General features: G+C 42.5%; 1 protein-coding gene across 6 annotated transcripts in view; it reads right to left on the reverse strand.

The window, feature by feature from the left end:
* The window catches only part of Adam17 (a disintegrin and metallopeptidase domain 17), a 50,124-nt gene extending 34,943 nt beyond the window's left edge, over positions 1-15,181 (reverse strand). For 4 of the 6 annotated variants that reach the window (NR_120376.1, NM_009615.6, NM_001277266.1 and 1 more), the window contains exons 1-2: positions 14,885-15,181; positions 3,208-3,340 (exon numbers count right to left, since the gene is read on the reverse strand). Coding sequence is in view for 2 of the 6 variants with exons in the window: in NM_009615.6 (NP_033745.4) it covers positions 3,208-3,340; positions 14,885-14,981 (230 nt within the window). In the remaining 4 variants the exon portion in view is untranslated. The remainder of the gene's footprint in view (positions 1-3,207; positions 3,341-14,884) is intronic. The other 2 variants (NR_102380.1, XM_030246530.1) reach the window with 2 other exon arrangements.
* Positions 15,182-15,460: the final 279 nt, after the last annotated feature.

A 15,460-nucleotide genomic window follows, 5' to 3' on the forward strand; every position in this document is an offset into this window, starting at 1 on the left:
GGGCATCGGATCCCCTTCACAGATGGTTGTGAGCCACCATGTAGTTGCTGGGAATTGAACTCAGGACCTATAGAGCAGTCAATACTCTTAACCAGTGAGCCATCTCTCCTGCCCTGACCAATTTCTTAATGTCCTAAGCAATACTACAATTCAGTAGCTAAAAGGACAAACTCAAATAGAAAAAAATGGTGAAAGCCTGTGAAAGCAAGATTTACAGAAAACAAATGAAATGATGTTCAAATTCTGAGATATTTGCCTTTGGAAAAAATGAAAGCTATGTGCTGGTAAAAACCTAGCACTAGGCTGGGGACACAGCATGGCTGGCAGAGAGCCTGCCTGGCGGGACAAGGGCCTGGGTTCCCCAGTCCCACACAGAACCAGGTGCAGAGACACAGGCTTGTAATCCTAGTGCCTAGGAGGCACAAGATTTCTGCAAGTTAAAGAAATGGTAGACCAGTATGGTCTACACAGATAGTTCTAGCCCAGAGAGGGCTGGCTACACAGCAAGACTTGTCTCAAAAATAAATTAAAAATCTGGTTAAATTTAAAACACTATTTTTTAGGGAGTAATAACAAGACAAATTCTATACATGTTCATATCAGGAGAAAATTTATTCTGCTGTTGATTGAACTCATTAACACAGTGAAGGAATGCTGCTCTGTATATACATTTTAATCTGTGCAAAAACTATGCACTGAAGGGGCTTAGTAGGCAAGGTGCTTGCTGCCAAGTCTGATGGCCCCAATTTGATCCCTGGGACCCACACACTGAAGGTAAGAACAACTCCTACAAGTTGTCCTCTGATCGCTACACATGTGCTGTAGTATAGCTGTAACATAAATGCCCTTGCCACCAATAAATAAATAGGTTAAAAAAATCTTAATGCACTAAAAATAAAATTTTTTAGAAATTTTCGGGCTGGTGAGATGGCTCAGTGGGTAAGAGCACTGACTGCTCTTCCAAAGGTCCTGAGTTCAAATTCCAGCAACCATATGGTGGCTCACAACCACCTGTAATGAGCTCTGATGCCCTCTTCTGGTGCATCTGAAGACAGCTACAGTGTACTTAGATATAATAATAAATAAATCTTAAAAAAAAAAGGAATTTACAAACAAGAAAGCTCTTTGAATCTGGGAAACTTAGGAAATGAAAAACTTAACTATACTTCCTTCAGGTTTTGTTGTTGTTTGGTTTGGGTTTTTTGTAGGTTTAGAGCAGGTACTGGGGATAAAACATGGGACCCTATTTATGTTACAAAAACACTCTACAAAGTAAACTATATCCCTGTTTCTCTGTGACAACATGGTTTTTAGATTAGATGCATTTATTACTAAAATAGGCACTTATGAATCTTTGCACTTCATCTGGGCCCACAAGTACTCTGTATTACCAGAAATACAAAACCTCACAAGACAGATGCCTACCTTCACCAGACAAGATGAAAACAATAATCCAGAAGGATTATTATTATACACTGGGGCATGATCCAGTAAGAGTGGGCTAGTGAGATGGCTCAGCAGGTTAGAACACTGACTGCTCTTCCGAGTCCTGAGTTCAAATCCCAGCAACTACATGGTGACTCACAACCATCTGTAATGAGATCTGATGCTCTCTTTTGTGTACTGAAGACAACTACAGTGTACTTATGTATAATAATAAAAAATCCTTGGGTCGGAGCGAGCAGAGGTCCTAATAATTCAATTCCCAACAACCACATGAAGGCTCACAACCATCTGTACAGCTACAATGTACTCACATATATAAAATAAGTAAATATATCTTAAAAAAAAAAAGAATCAAAGTAATAACAACTGATAAGGACTTCTATGGACCACCCCACAATGAACAAGAACTGAGACAATGACGGGAGAGCCACACCTTGACCAGGACTGCTTAATCTAAGTATCTCTTTCCTGTGACCCAATTTTTTTCTCTGCTTAGACTTAAACTTCATGCTAGAACCTAGAAGATGAACTTGAGGGTCTCTGGACCCCTTCTTCCTACTGTGTGAGTCTCACCACTGTCTGTTTAACTGGAGTACTAAGTGGATTGATCCTTTTGCAGCTGCTTAAGCTGGGGGTTTTGCCCTAAAAAACACTGGTAACATTACTTGTGTGTTTATTTTTATTTGAGAAAATCTTATCCACTGAATTAAAAAAAAAATAGCCTATTTATATTCTCCTACAACTTTGCTTCCCCAAGACAGAGTTTCTCTGTGTACCCCTGGTTGTCCTAGAACTCACTCTGTAGACCAGGCTAGCCACAAACTCAGAGAGATTGCCTGCCTCTGCCTCGCAAGTACTAAGATTAAAGGTGTGCACCACCACCAGGCTACTTCTACTGCTTTTTAAGTAAGATTTTTATGTATTCTTTCTTATGTATGTATACTTGTACCTGATGGGGCTGCTGAGAATCGAACTGGATGCCCTGCAAGAGCATTCAGAGCTCTGGACCAGAGCTACCTCTCCTGTCCCATCTTACTTACTGCTTTTTTAACTGTCATAAGGACCAACTGTCAGTTCAGAGTCAGCACCCACATCGAGTGGCTCACAAGATCCTGTAACCCCAGCTCTAATGGATCACTCTTCTGGCTTCCTCGGGTACATACACTTCCTTCCCTAGCACACACCAATGCACATATACTCACACAGACACAAACGTAAACAGTAAAAATAAAGTATTTTTTTTTTTAATTTTTAAATAGGCACTCGAGAGATAGCTCAGCAGTTAAGAACATGGGTTGCTCTTCCAGAGAACCCAGGTTGGATTCCCAGCATCCCAGTTCACAAACCTCTGTAACTCCAGTCCCAGGGACTACAATACCCCCTTCTGGCCTCTGAGGGCACTAGACACAATAGTGTATACAGACATATATTAAGGCAAAACACTCATATACATAACAATGAATAAAAAACTTTAAAATATAAAGTATTATAAGCATTCAATCAATAAACATTGTTACCATCAGTAATACTCTTGGGATATTCATTTCCTTTAAAATATTGATAAAAAATAAAATGTTTTAAGTATGGAATTTAAAATAGGCATTAAATGATGTTACAATCACACATGACATGTTATTTCATCAAGTACAAATCTTTACGAAGTATTTTAAGATTTCTGTAAATACCTTTTTTTACTGCTTTTGCCAAAACAAAACCCACCCCCACATTGTCCCATATTACTCAATGCATAATTCTAATTACCTTTTCAAAGCTGAAAAAGTTAGTAATGTTTCTAAGTGTGTCGCAGACTGTAGATCCCTTTTCCTTATGGAGTGCTGCTGAATATTAGCTAAGGAGAGGATGTCGTAGTCTGAGAGCAAAGAATCAAGCTTCTCTGAAATAAAGGTAAAAAAGTATTAGTAAAGCCGGGCGGTGATGGTGCACGCCTTTAGTCCCAGCACTTGGGAGGCAGAGGCAGGCGGATTTCTGAGTTCAAGGACAGCCTGGTCTACAGAGTGATTTCCAGGACAGCCAAGGCTACATAGAGAAACCCTGTCTCAAAAAAACAAAAAAAAAAAGTATTAGTGGCTAGATACATAGCTCAGTCATTTAAGAGCATTAACTCGCTGCTCAGTCCTGAGGTCCTGAGTTCAAATCCCAGCACCCACATCAGACAGTTCAAAAATACCTATTAACTCCAGCTCCATGGGATCTAAAGCCATCTTCTGGCCTCTGTGGGCACCCACATGAACAGCCTTCCCACCTACTCCCTCTCTCTTTCACACACACACATACTGGTGGGGAGGGGGAGAGATTACGAAGGCTGAAAAGGTAGCTCAGCAGTGAAGAGCACTTGCTGTTCTTCCAGAGGATCTGGGTTCAGATCCCAGCTCTCACATGGCAGCTCACAACCATCTGTAGCTGCACTTCAAGGAGGGGAATCCAAGGCCCTCCTCTGACCCCCATGGGCACCAGACATGTACATGGTATACATACAGGTAAAATATTCATAGCATAAAAGTAAATAGATCTTTACTAAAGGTTGTCAGAGGCTGAAGAGCTCCATCAGCAGTTAAGAGCACTTGTTCTTACAGAGAAAGAGGACCCAGGTTCAGTTCCTAGCATCCATATGGCAGCTAACAACCATCTGTAAATCTAGTTCCAGGAAATCTGACACTCTCTTCTGACTTCCACTGGCATAAAACACACACACACACACACAAAACACACAAACCACACATACTTACATATAGGCAAAACATTCATACACATAAAAAGTAAACAAATAATTTTAAAAGGTATTAGCACTTAAATCTAATAGTCAACTATCTCAAACAATAAGCTGAAGTGCTTAATTGCACAGCACAACAATCACATTCTTACAAAAAAAAAAATCTGAACCTGAACTTAATGGAGATGTAAGTTCAGAGTCTTAGTACATAAGAGGTTCAGATACTGCCAAGTTAAATAACTAGTGAAGAAAGCATCAGCCACACCTAGAAAGTTAGATTCCTGCAGAACAAATGACCCAGTTTCTCCGGGAAGAAGGGAGGGGCAAGGAGTAACAGACTTAAGAATACAGAAATAGCTGCACTAAGGAATCACTCTGAATCGTGGCAAACAATCTAGCTGGGGGAACATACTTAAACATTCAGAGACCTAAGCATGGACTGGGGTTAGAAACTAACAATTTGGTGTCGCTAAAGACTACCATATATACACTTAGACTTTAAAATAAAAGGCATTTCTAGTGTGCATGTTTAAAGTGTCCAAGATAAAATTAGCTGAGCTAACACTTTCATGGTCAACCCTTTTTCAGGGGACTGTTAGTAAGAAGAGTAACAAATGTATGTATCAACAGCCTCTGGTTTCTTGCAAACCAGAGCCAGGAAAGTAAAGCTTCCGCAGAAAGCCTGAGTTCCAGACCAGTTTAGGCTTGTCAGCAAGACTCATCCTCCAAACCCAGAGCTGGGAGGAGCACTACTACCACTGCTGCCCCAACAGGTGCATTGGCATCCGCCTGCTCAGTAGGTGCAGGCAGAGGGAACGGACTGATTCCTCAGAAGGAAACCAACACCAACTGCTTTACCAGACCAAGTCACCACTCAAGAAAACAAAGATGCACTGACCCCAGCTGAGAAAAAGCACAAATGAGATTCAAAACTAGACTACTATAGTAAGTACATGCCATTCCTCTTCATGCTTCAACCAACAGACTCCCTGGCCCCTCCAAAATAAGAACTTTTCTTTCTTTCTTTCTTTCTTTCTTTCTTTCTTTCTTTCTTTCTTTCTTTCTTTCTTTCTTTCTTTCTTTCTTTCTTTCTTTCTTTTTAAAAGGTTTTCCACTTAAAAATACTGCCTCTAGTCTCGTTTAAAACTGTCTGAAAGGGGACTGGAGAGGTGACCCAGTGCTTACTGTTCTTGCAGAGGACCCAGGTTCTGTTCCCAGCACCACATGGTGACTCACAAGAGTGTGTCCCTCCAGTTCATGGGGATCTGACACCCTCTCCTGGCCTACACAGACAGCAGGTACACATTTGATGCACATATATCCATGTGAACACTCAAACACATATAACAAAAATAAATAATAGCTACCTAAAATACCTGAGTTGATATTCTCCTTTCCTTTCCACGATCAAGGATATTCAAATCATTCCAATGGACCTGGAATTCCTCAGAACAGCAGCAGCCCATACTAGTGTTTATTGTTACACAGTAAAAAAGTAAACATTTGGGCCGGGCGTGGTGGCACACGCTTTTAGTCCCAGCACTCAGGAGGCAAAGGCAGGCAGATTTCTGAGTTCAAGGCCAGCCTGGTCTACAAAGTGAGTTCCAGGACAGCCAGGGCTATACAGAGAAACCCTGTCTCGAAAAACAAAAAACAACAACAACAACAACAAAAATCCCAAGCTTTCTCTACTACACTATCTACACAGACCATCCCAAGACTGTAATTCTCCAAATGAAGGCAAACAGGCTGAGAGAAGACTAAATAATGTGTCTACTATCACAAACCCTGATGCCACTAGTGTGCCAAAGAACCAAAGGAAAAATAAAGCCAAGTGCAACACAGCCCTGGGTTTTTAAAATTCCATGCAGGCTGAAATACTCAAGCTTTACTGAAATAATGCTTTGGAACACCTGTGAAAATAGTCTCGCCCTCCTGGGACTGTCTACCTCTGGTCTTTGACTTCCTAGCATTTCAAACAAACATGGCATTTCTTCCCTCTGAAGTTGACAGCTCTCTGTATCTTTTTTTCCTGGATACTTTTGGTTAGGACATGTCTTATCACATAGATCAGAAAATGACCAAAAAGGAGCCATGTTTTACTCATCACAGCATCTTTTTCTTGTGGCATTATCTCACGGGGCCCTAGGCTGGCCTTGAATTTCTAATCCGGAATCCGCCTCCCAAGTGAGGGCCACCACACCTGGCTCTCATTATACTATCTCACCACAACATACTCAGCAAGGCAGCTTGAGCCATCAGGCTGCCGTCCACAGACGACAGGACTTTTCAATGCTGAAATGCCAATACAGTCCTTTAGCTGGCCGCTGCCTTGATCCAGGCTGCTGCATGAGCTCAGTGTCATTAGTGTCACAATCGCACCTGCTGACTTAGAGACCTAACGTCAACATTGTACTTTCACTGTCAGTGACAAGGACCATGGCTCCTCAGAGTGTGGCCCTCCCCACACCAGCAGCAGGAGCAGCTAGGAGCTTGTTAGAAACACAAACATTCAAAAATTCCCACTGTGGGGTCCAGCAATTTATGTTGCCATACAGGTGTGTCTCATGTGAATTCAAATCTGAAAACCACTAAACAAGTTTGGCAGCAGGACGGCTTCTACCGGTAATCTTAGTCACTGAAAGCTGAGGCAAGAAAGAGAATGGCTGGAGTTCAAGGCTACCCTAGGCAAGAAAGAGAACCACCTGCCCTCAAAGGCCCCTGGCACCATACCATTAAGAGGGAAAAAAAAAGGGAAAGAGGAAGAGAATTATTTTTAATTATTTAAAGTAACTCTTTTTAGCTGTTTGCTTACTTAAGTTCAAGTAAGCAAACAACTAAAAATAATGCTCCCTGCTGGAGACCAACCAGCTGATATATAGCAAACGTGTGGGGACACTCAACTTAGGGCTCTTTTTGCATTCCACCTTAATTACGGTACAGTAAGGCATAGTAGACAGGTGTACTGGCTCCTTTTTACAGCTAACACTCATATATTTAAGATCCAGCTCACCCAGCTCACTCTTATTCAGCTTCATTGCTTTTAAAAACAACCAAACAAGGTAAGCTAAACTGGAAAACAGATAAGCAGCAGAACTTCCAAAGGACAGTTTTAAATACTACTTAGTATTTAAAAGCCTGGTCAGGGCAGGTTTTTAAGAACAAGTGAAAAGCTTATCTACAAAGTTGAGCAACGGGAGGATTTCAAAACCTATTCCAATAGCTTAATGTATAAAAATGGGGCTAGAAGAAAAATAAGGGATATATATATATGGTCTATAATATGTGCCTTTTAAATGAAGCTTGCTACATTTAAAATAACTTTAAAATAGCTACTGTGTTTCCACTGCAATTATCTTCTTCTTAATAACTGGATATTACAAATTAGATGTCCTAGAGCCATTACAAACAACTCAATAAAAAACAGCTCCCTCTTGGAAGGCAAACTGGAGCCACTTACTGCTCCTAATACTGTCTTCTTAGCAAGTGCTCCTCAGCTCCTCAGCATCCCACTGCAGCTCACCTCCAGATCTTTAGCCCTTAGTGGGCACATTCTCCTACAACCTCTGCAACAGAGGTTGCATTCCTACCCAAATCTCTCAATAAAAAATAAATAAGTGGTAACTGGTGCCTGGCATGGAGCTGCACAGCTGACTCCCAGCACTCTGGAAGCAGAGGCGGGTCAGCGGGAGAATGTTCTCTAAGTCCACTCTGCCCTGCTCTTCTCCACCAAGTGCTGTAAGTTTAGTTCCCCACCTGGCACTACCTACTGGACTCAGGGATCCTATTTTCCTTACTGCCTTCCAACTTCTCTATCTTCCTACCTTTGTCTCAACTTTCCTGAATACATATTCTACATATTTTTGCTCTTTTCAAACTAGGACTCATTTATTCAACTATATTAAAAACCGCCTGGGGGTTGGGGATTTAGCTCAGTGGTAGAGCGCTTGCTTAGCAAGCGTAAGGCCCCAGGTTAGGTCCTTAGCTCTGGAAAAGAGAAAAAAAGAAAAAGAAAAGAACCCCCTGGCACTGGCAATGTGACAGAGACTTAAAACAAACACATATATTCTTAGTATAGTGAGGAGGAACAATCACACGAAATTATCATAAAATGTATCACCTGCTGGGGAGGGAGCAGGCAACTGTGGAAGAACATAGCAGGATTAGCATCCTTGCCTGGAAAGCCAAGGATGATTTTCTTGAAAGTAGGTGGTGGCGTACACCTTTGATCCCAGCACTCGGGTGGATTTCTGAGTTCGAGGCCAGCCTGGTCTACAGAGTGAGTTCCAGGACAGCCAGGGCTACACAGAGAAACCCTGTCTCGAAAAACCAAAAGAGAAAGAAAGGAAGGAAGGAAGGAAGGAAGGAAGGAAGGAAGGAAGGAAGGAAGGAAGGAAGGAAGGATGGATGGAAGGATCTGTATCAAGAGGATGAGGTCAGGACTGGAGAGATGGCTCAGTAGTTAAAAGCACTAGTTTCTCCTTCCAGAAGACCTGGGCTTGATTCCCAGAACCCACATGGTTGCATGACTGCATGTAACTCCAGTTCTACAGAATCCTTTGATACATGTTCTTGGCGCAGACATATATACAGGCAAAACACACAGAAAATAAAAATGTTTTTGTACCAAGTATGAGGTGACATCTAAGAGAAGGCATATCACATACTGCAGGAGAAGTGAAAAGGCACCTCAGCTAAACTGTAAACATCATAGCAAGAATACCTGTGAGGCCATGAAGCCAGCTATTAATTCTAGCACTCAAACCACAGAGGCAGACAGAGCTAAGGCCAACTTGGCCTTCATAGCCAGGTCTACATACTGTTTCTAAAACAAAAAGAAACAAACAAAATATGAGTCTCTTGAATAGGCAGATGGAGGTCAGTTGATAGACAGAGAATGAAGTATCAAGGACTTTGGGTAAGGTACTATTAAGTAAAAATCTCAATGAGCTTCAGTGTGGAACAAACAAGACTGGAATCTGGAAAATGAGTAGCTAAATTGCTGCTGAATGATCAAAGAGAGTATCACTAAAAGACTCATCACTGAAAGACTCCTGGGATTCTGGCTTGGCTACCTACATAAACATTCATATGTATGTATGTATGTATGTATGTATGTATGTATGCTTACACACACACATACACACACACACACGAACACACTCTGCTGATAAGCCAGACAATGATTTTAGGCAAGAACAGAGAAAACCTGTCTCAAACTGAAGTCAATGGCAAAAGCAGCTTATACTTTGTTCCTTATAAATTTCTCAAGGAAGAAGAAAAAGCTGGACCATTAGGCCACAAACTGGTTCTCCTGGTGTCCATGTGGTGATGCCTTTAGGAGACTTGATAAACTTTCCACCTTACCCTCCTCTTACACAAGAATTGCTCTCTCTCAGTACGTTTTTACAGCTATTGAATTTAGTGAAATCATCTCAGGTAAAATCAAATTTCTCCCATCAAACTCACAGCATTTTAAAGCTACACCTAATTTTAAAGTTTAAAAATTATGTCTACATTTTTGTGTTTATACTAAGCATATGTATGCACACGTATAATTATATATAATATATTCATGTATGTGGGGAAAATATGAACAAAGGAAGAAGGGTCTAGAAATAGCTATGGACCTTTTACATTATTTTGCTTTTTTGTATAGAATTACATTTCCCTAGAATATAGTTTCTAAGTGTAAATGCAAGCCCCTGGCACGTGCCAGCCTGGGTTACAAAGTGATACCCTTTGTCCCAACAACAACAACAACAACAACACAAATGGAAAAGGCAAAGCTTGGACTGAGCCACTGATTACTGTGTCTGCGCTGAAGACTCAAGGTCAGCACTCCTGGAACACACAGAGAGATGCAGTCTGGCCAGGCAGTCAGTGCGGGGAGCCCTAGGAAAGGGTGAATTCCTCTTTGGGACTAAGGCATGAGAAAAGGAAAGCAGTGCTCTCGACCGGGCCTGGGAACCGGAACCTCACAACTAAAACTGTGACTTCATGGGTTTACACTAGTCAGCTGCTTCAACTAATTCTGTATATAGTGAGTGCTCACCAAAGCTGAAACTAACCTAGGTCAAGACTAGCAAGTTACCTAACCAATAGCTGCTCAACCTAAATAAGTTGGCCGGTTCAGCCGTTCAAGTGAACCCCTGAAGAAAGCCAGAGACATGAGGCTCTGCAGTACACTGGTGCAAACTCAAGTAAGACAATCATCGTCAATAGTCCCCAGCACTCCCCCTAGTCCAACTCCAACACTGTTTTCATGCTCATGCTTTTGGGGGAAGAGGGGAGGGGAGGCAGCAGGGGTGAAATAGGGTTTCTCTGTGTGGCCCTGGCTGTCTAAACCAGGCTGACCTGCCTCTGCCTGGGATTAAGAGCATACACCACATACACACCAGCTCACGCTCACTCCTCTAACCAGAAAAACAAATGACAAATGATTTTGGACACACTACACTTTTGAACATGGAGATGTGAACATCAGCTGGATAAGAATGGGGCTTCAGAGAACAAGACAAGATCAGATAGACAGACAGACAGACAGACATGTGTCTCTACACAGTCAGAGAGGAAGCGAAATCAGAGTAATGGCTGAGACTCTTCAGAGTCTATAATTCCTGTTTGTGGGGCACAAAGAGGAAGTTAGGGAAAGACGTGCCCGCTCTCTCGGCTGACATTAAGGCAAAGAGGCAAAATAGAAACATTTCATTCTTTCTTTCTTTCTTTCATTCATTCATCACTTCTCACCACGGTGAAGACTGTCTTGTTACTCCTTCCCTATCAAGCTAGTTCACGCTCTCTCTCTTTTTTAATTATTTATTTATTTATTTATTTATTTATTTATTTAATGTGAGTACACTGTAGCTGACTTCAGGCACACTGCAGAAGAGTGCATTGGACTCTATTACAGATGGTTGTGAGCCACCATGTGGTTGCTGGGAATTGAACTCAGGACCTCTGGAAGAGCAGTCAATGCTCTTAACCACTGATCCATCTCTCCAGCCCTCACGCTCTCTTCAAATTACACTTCCACTTGTATACAGGTGCTATCTCCAACAACAAAAATGGTGAAGAAATCAATCGCACCGGGTCGTGGAGGCCGTTCACACATAACAGTCTAGCACTTCTCCGATTTCCCCATTTCGGCGCTCCATTCTTTCTTGTATCACAGAAATAGCTCATCTCTGACTATGACTGCAGAACAAAGTTACCTTAAGCCTCCCTTGGAGCCATTTGTGTGAAGTGTTTTGATTTTATAGGATTGCAGCTTATAAATAGCAACTTTAGTATGAAGAGGCCAAACATCTAAACACTGAGTGCAATGGTGCTCCTAAGAATGAGCTGTGAAATGGGGCTCAAACTCAGAGCCTTGCACATAAACGCTAGCCAAGCACTGAGCTGCATTACCTAGGTTTCTTAATTGGGTAGAAAAACAGTGGTCTCAGAAGGATTCAGTGAGTTGTCAAGAGCATGAAGTGATGAGCAGGCCTTGTGGACTTCTGAAGGAGGACTCCTGGTGTTTGGCAGTTCACTATATTGTTTGTTGCTTCACCCAACCCTACTATTAGACTTGGTTGTTCAAGACCAACAAGCAGTTTAATTTAAGAACCCAGCGGGGGGGTTTGGTTTTGGTTTTCATTAACTTACTTGATTCTAAGACTATAAATGTACTAAAGATTGATTATGTATATAATTTTCTGAAGGGCAAAAAGTTCATAATAAACAGAAACTTGGCTTTTAGGGTATTCTGTGGATCACCAAAACTGACTTCAGGAACTGTTATGAATTGCATAATTTAGGAAAGTTATGAGTCACATGAGCTTAGTCATGATATCATAGTGAAGTTGCAGCTGGAGTGTAGAAGTCACACTTTGGTTTCAAAACTGTTTTTCCTTTGTGTTACTTTTAATAAAAGAAGATGTGGTGGGTGGAAGAGAAAAAAAGTAGGTCACAGATTTTGTATTTGAAACATTTTGAAATTTACCTTCAGGTTAGCATACACACAACCATTCGATTTAGATCTCTGAATGAGTCTCCCTTAAGCCATAAACCTTCAAAGATGAATATAATTTCATCTTTATATCTTAATGCCAGGCATAATTCCTGGCAGCCCCAGCCCCAATATGAGTTCTTCAAATCTTAGGTCAATAGATTATACTATGGGCTTGGGTTTTGTTTTCTGGTAGAATGTGCTATACTTTGCTATTAAAATTTAAAAAGAAGGCTGGTGAGATGGCTCAGTGGTAAGAGCACCCGACTGCTCTTCCAAAGGTCCAGAGTTCAAATCCCAGCAACCACATGGTGGCTCACAACCATCTGTAAGGAGATCTGACGCCCTCTTGTGGTGTGTCTGAAGACAACTACAGTGTACTTACATGTAATAAATAAATAAACCTTTAAAAAAAGAGAGAGAGAGAGAGAGAGAGAGAGAGCAGACCTGACGTAGAGGGGATTTCTTCAAGGTTCAGGATGTGGGTTTAAAAAAAAAATTCTTTAAAAATTTATAAAGAAAGAAAGAAGACAATCCATGCAAGCATTCTGGAGGGAAAGGCTGATCCATGAGTTCAAAGCCAGCCTGGTCTGCATAGAAAGTTCCAGGATAGCCAGGCCTATCAAGTCAGACTGTTTTAAAAATAAATATTTTTACCGGGCGTGGTGGCGCACGCCTGTAATCCCAGCACTTGGGAGGCAGAGGCAGGCGGATTTCTGAGTTCAAGGCCAGCCTGGTCTACAGAGTGAGTTCCAGGACAGCCAGGGCTAGACAGAGAAACCCTGTCTCGAAAAACCAAAAGAAAAATAAATAAATAAATAAATAAATATTTTTAAATTTTTATGATTTGTTTACATTGCTGAGAATCAGTCTAGAGATAATGTAGTTTTCCTCTACACTGGTATGACTCCCTAGGATTCATGTTTTTCTTCCTACTCCTGGTCAGGAGAATGGTAAGAAGGTGTGTCAGAACGGTGCAAAAAAAAAAAAATCACTTTACTGTCTCAAATGCAAGAGAATAAATTCTTTATAGCATCCTTAAAATGAAGTATGTCCTTATCTCTATCCATCCTGAAATTTCTTCCTTCAGATTCTATCAACTTAGATTTCAGCACTTTCTAACTAGCTCCTTTGCCGTTCTCTAAATTTGTCACATACATAACCATTTAAAATGCAAACACACAAGAAAGTTATTTGGATACAAACATAAAACACATTCAGTGTCTACTCCAGTCAACCACAACCCTGTTTAGTAAATAAGACGAAAACACAAGGTAAAAAAACCAACACAAGACTGGGAGTGATGGTGCAAGGTCTTTAATCCACCTCTTGGGTCAGAGGTAGATAGATCTCTATGAGTTCAAAACCAGCCTGGTCTGCATTGTGAGTTCCAGGCCAACTAGAGATACATAGTGAGACCCTGTCTCAAAACAGACATTTAAAAGAAAGGGGGGGGGGGGGAGGCGGGGCTGGAGAGATGGCTCAGCAGTTAAGAGCACCAACTGCTCTTCCAAAGGTCCTGAGTTCAATTCCCAGCAACCACATGGTGGTGGCTCACAACCATTTGTAATGCGATCTGATGCCCTCTTCTGGTGTGTCTGACAGCTACAGTGTACTCACATACATACATACATACATACATACATACATACATACATACATCTTAGAAAAAAAAACCCATAGGGTTTCAATCTGAATAATAAAATACTATAATGACATGATCGTAACTTCACACAATTGGGAACACGCTGTTTCACACTTTGTTATTGATTAGCTGAAATGCCTTAGATGGCAACATTTGCAAGCTAAAAGATTCTAAGACACTTGCTAAGTTCCCTATCATCAAAACTATTTGACACTTTGTTACTGATTAACTGAAATGTCTTAGCCACTTTTGCAAGCTAAAGGATCCTAGGATAGCGAGTAAATTGCCTATCGCCAATTTCAATTCAAAACTTCTAAAGCATGCCTTTCCTTAAAATCCAATCTCTAAAAAAATTAAAGTAGAAACCCTAAGTTTCTAGGCAATTTAAATGGGTTATCCCTGGTGATCTGTTAAAAATTGCAAGGAAAACATTCATCTTGACAAGCCAATTCAAGAATTGGCTTGGAAGTTTGAGCCTCGCTCTCTCAGCTAAGCACCTCTCCAACAAGACGGATGATCTCGAAATCCAATGCAAGATTCCAAATACAGTCGAAAAATGCAAATGAAACTACATCAGTCGCCACCTTCCAACCAGGTACTGCATTCAGTACCTCCTACATATAACTTCAAGTTAGCCTCTGAGAGCCAACAAGTGGTGGAGAGCTTTGGGACTGTCCTTTCTTCCCAGGGTCTTGCTTTCAGCAGAAACACCTAACACCTTAGATTCACTTGTTAGCAAGTAAAGGACCTCGACCAAATCTCACACTCCACAAACGAACCATCCATGTGCCAACACCTCTTTTCTAAATATTCCAGAAATAAACCTGGGAGAACTTGCCCGTCCCAGGCCCTCGGTCCCTATGGGAGACCCCTCCAGGATTTCCCTCCTCACTGAGAGACAAGCCCATCTCTTTTTCTCTCTCTAAACACCGAGAGCCACACCCCCCTTCCTTCACTTGAAAACTTCGGGACGCGCCACGGGAGCCCAATATCCCGCCCCTAGCACCCCGGCGCGTCCCTCCAATCACTCTGGGGTCAGATAAGTCAGTTTGCTCCCCGAACTCTTTACCAAGTCGCGGATGGGAGCCAGAGCCTGCTTCCTCCGGAGGTCGGGGTGCCAGGACGAAAGGCACCAAAGTGGTCAGGATGAGGAGACGCCGCCTCATGTTCCCGTCCACCACCTCTCTGGGAAACCTTCTCCGAAAGAGCGTTCGGGAAACTGCTCACATTGGGAGCGGAGGTGATCTTCCCAGCACGGCCCTGCAAACTTCTCCCTCCCGCGCCGCCTACAGGGAAGCTAGGCTCACGTCCCCGGAAGTGCAGGCGGCGCTCGCTGAGAGCGGCTTAACTCGTTTCCGGCCGCAGCCGGAGACCACCCCGCGGCCCACAGCCGGAAGAAGGGTGCCGTAGAGCATTGTGGGAGGCGTGGCTCGCCCCGCCCCGGCGCGGCGCCGGCAGAACGCCATCTTCTGGGCTCTGTTCCTTCCTGGTCCCTCTGGGGCCTGCTTGGCGCCTTCCTGGCCTTCAGCTGGCGGCGTCCTGACTCGACCCTCTCTCTCTCGCCTCTGTCCCCGGGTGACCGCGGGGAACGAAGGTGGGAGAGGATGGGCAGGTCCTTAGACAGGTGCGACCTTCTTCGTGATTA

Source organism: Mus musculus, chromosome 12 (assembly GCF_000001635.26).
Source record: "Mus musculus strain C57BL/6J chromosome 12, GRCm38.p6 C57BL/6J".
Lineage (NCBI taxonomy): Eukaryota > Metazoa > Chordata > Mammalia > Rodentia > Muridae > Mus > Mus musculus.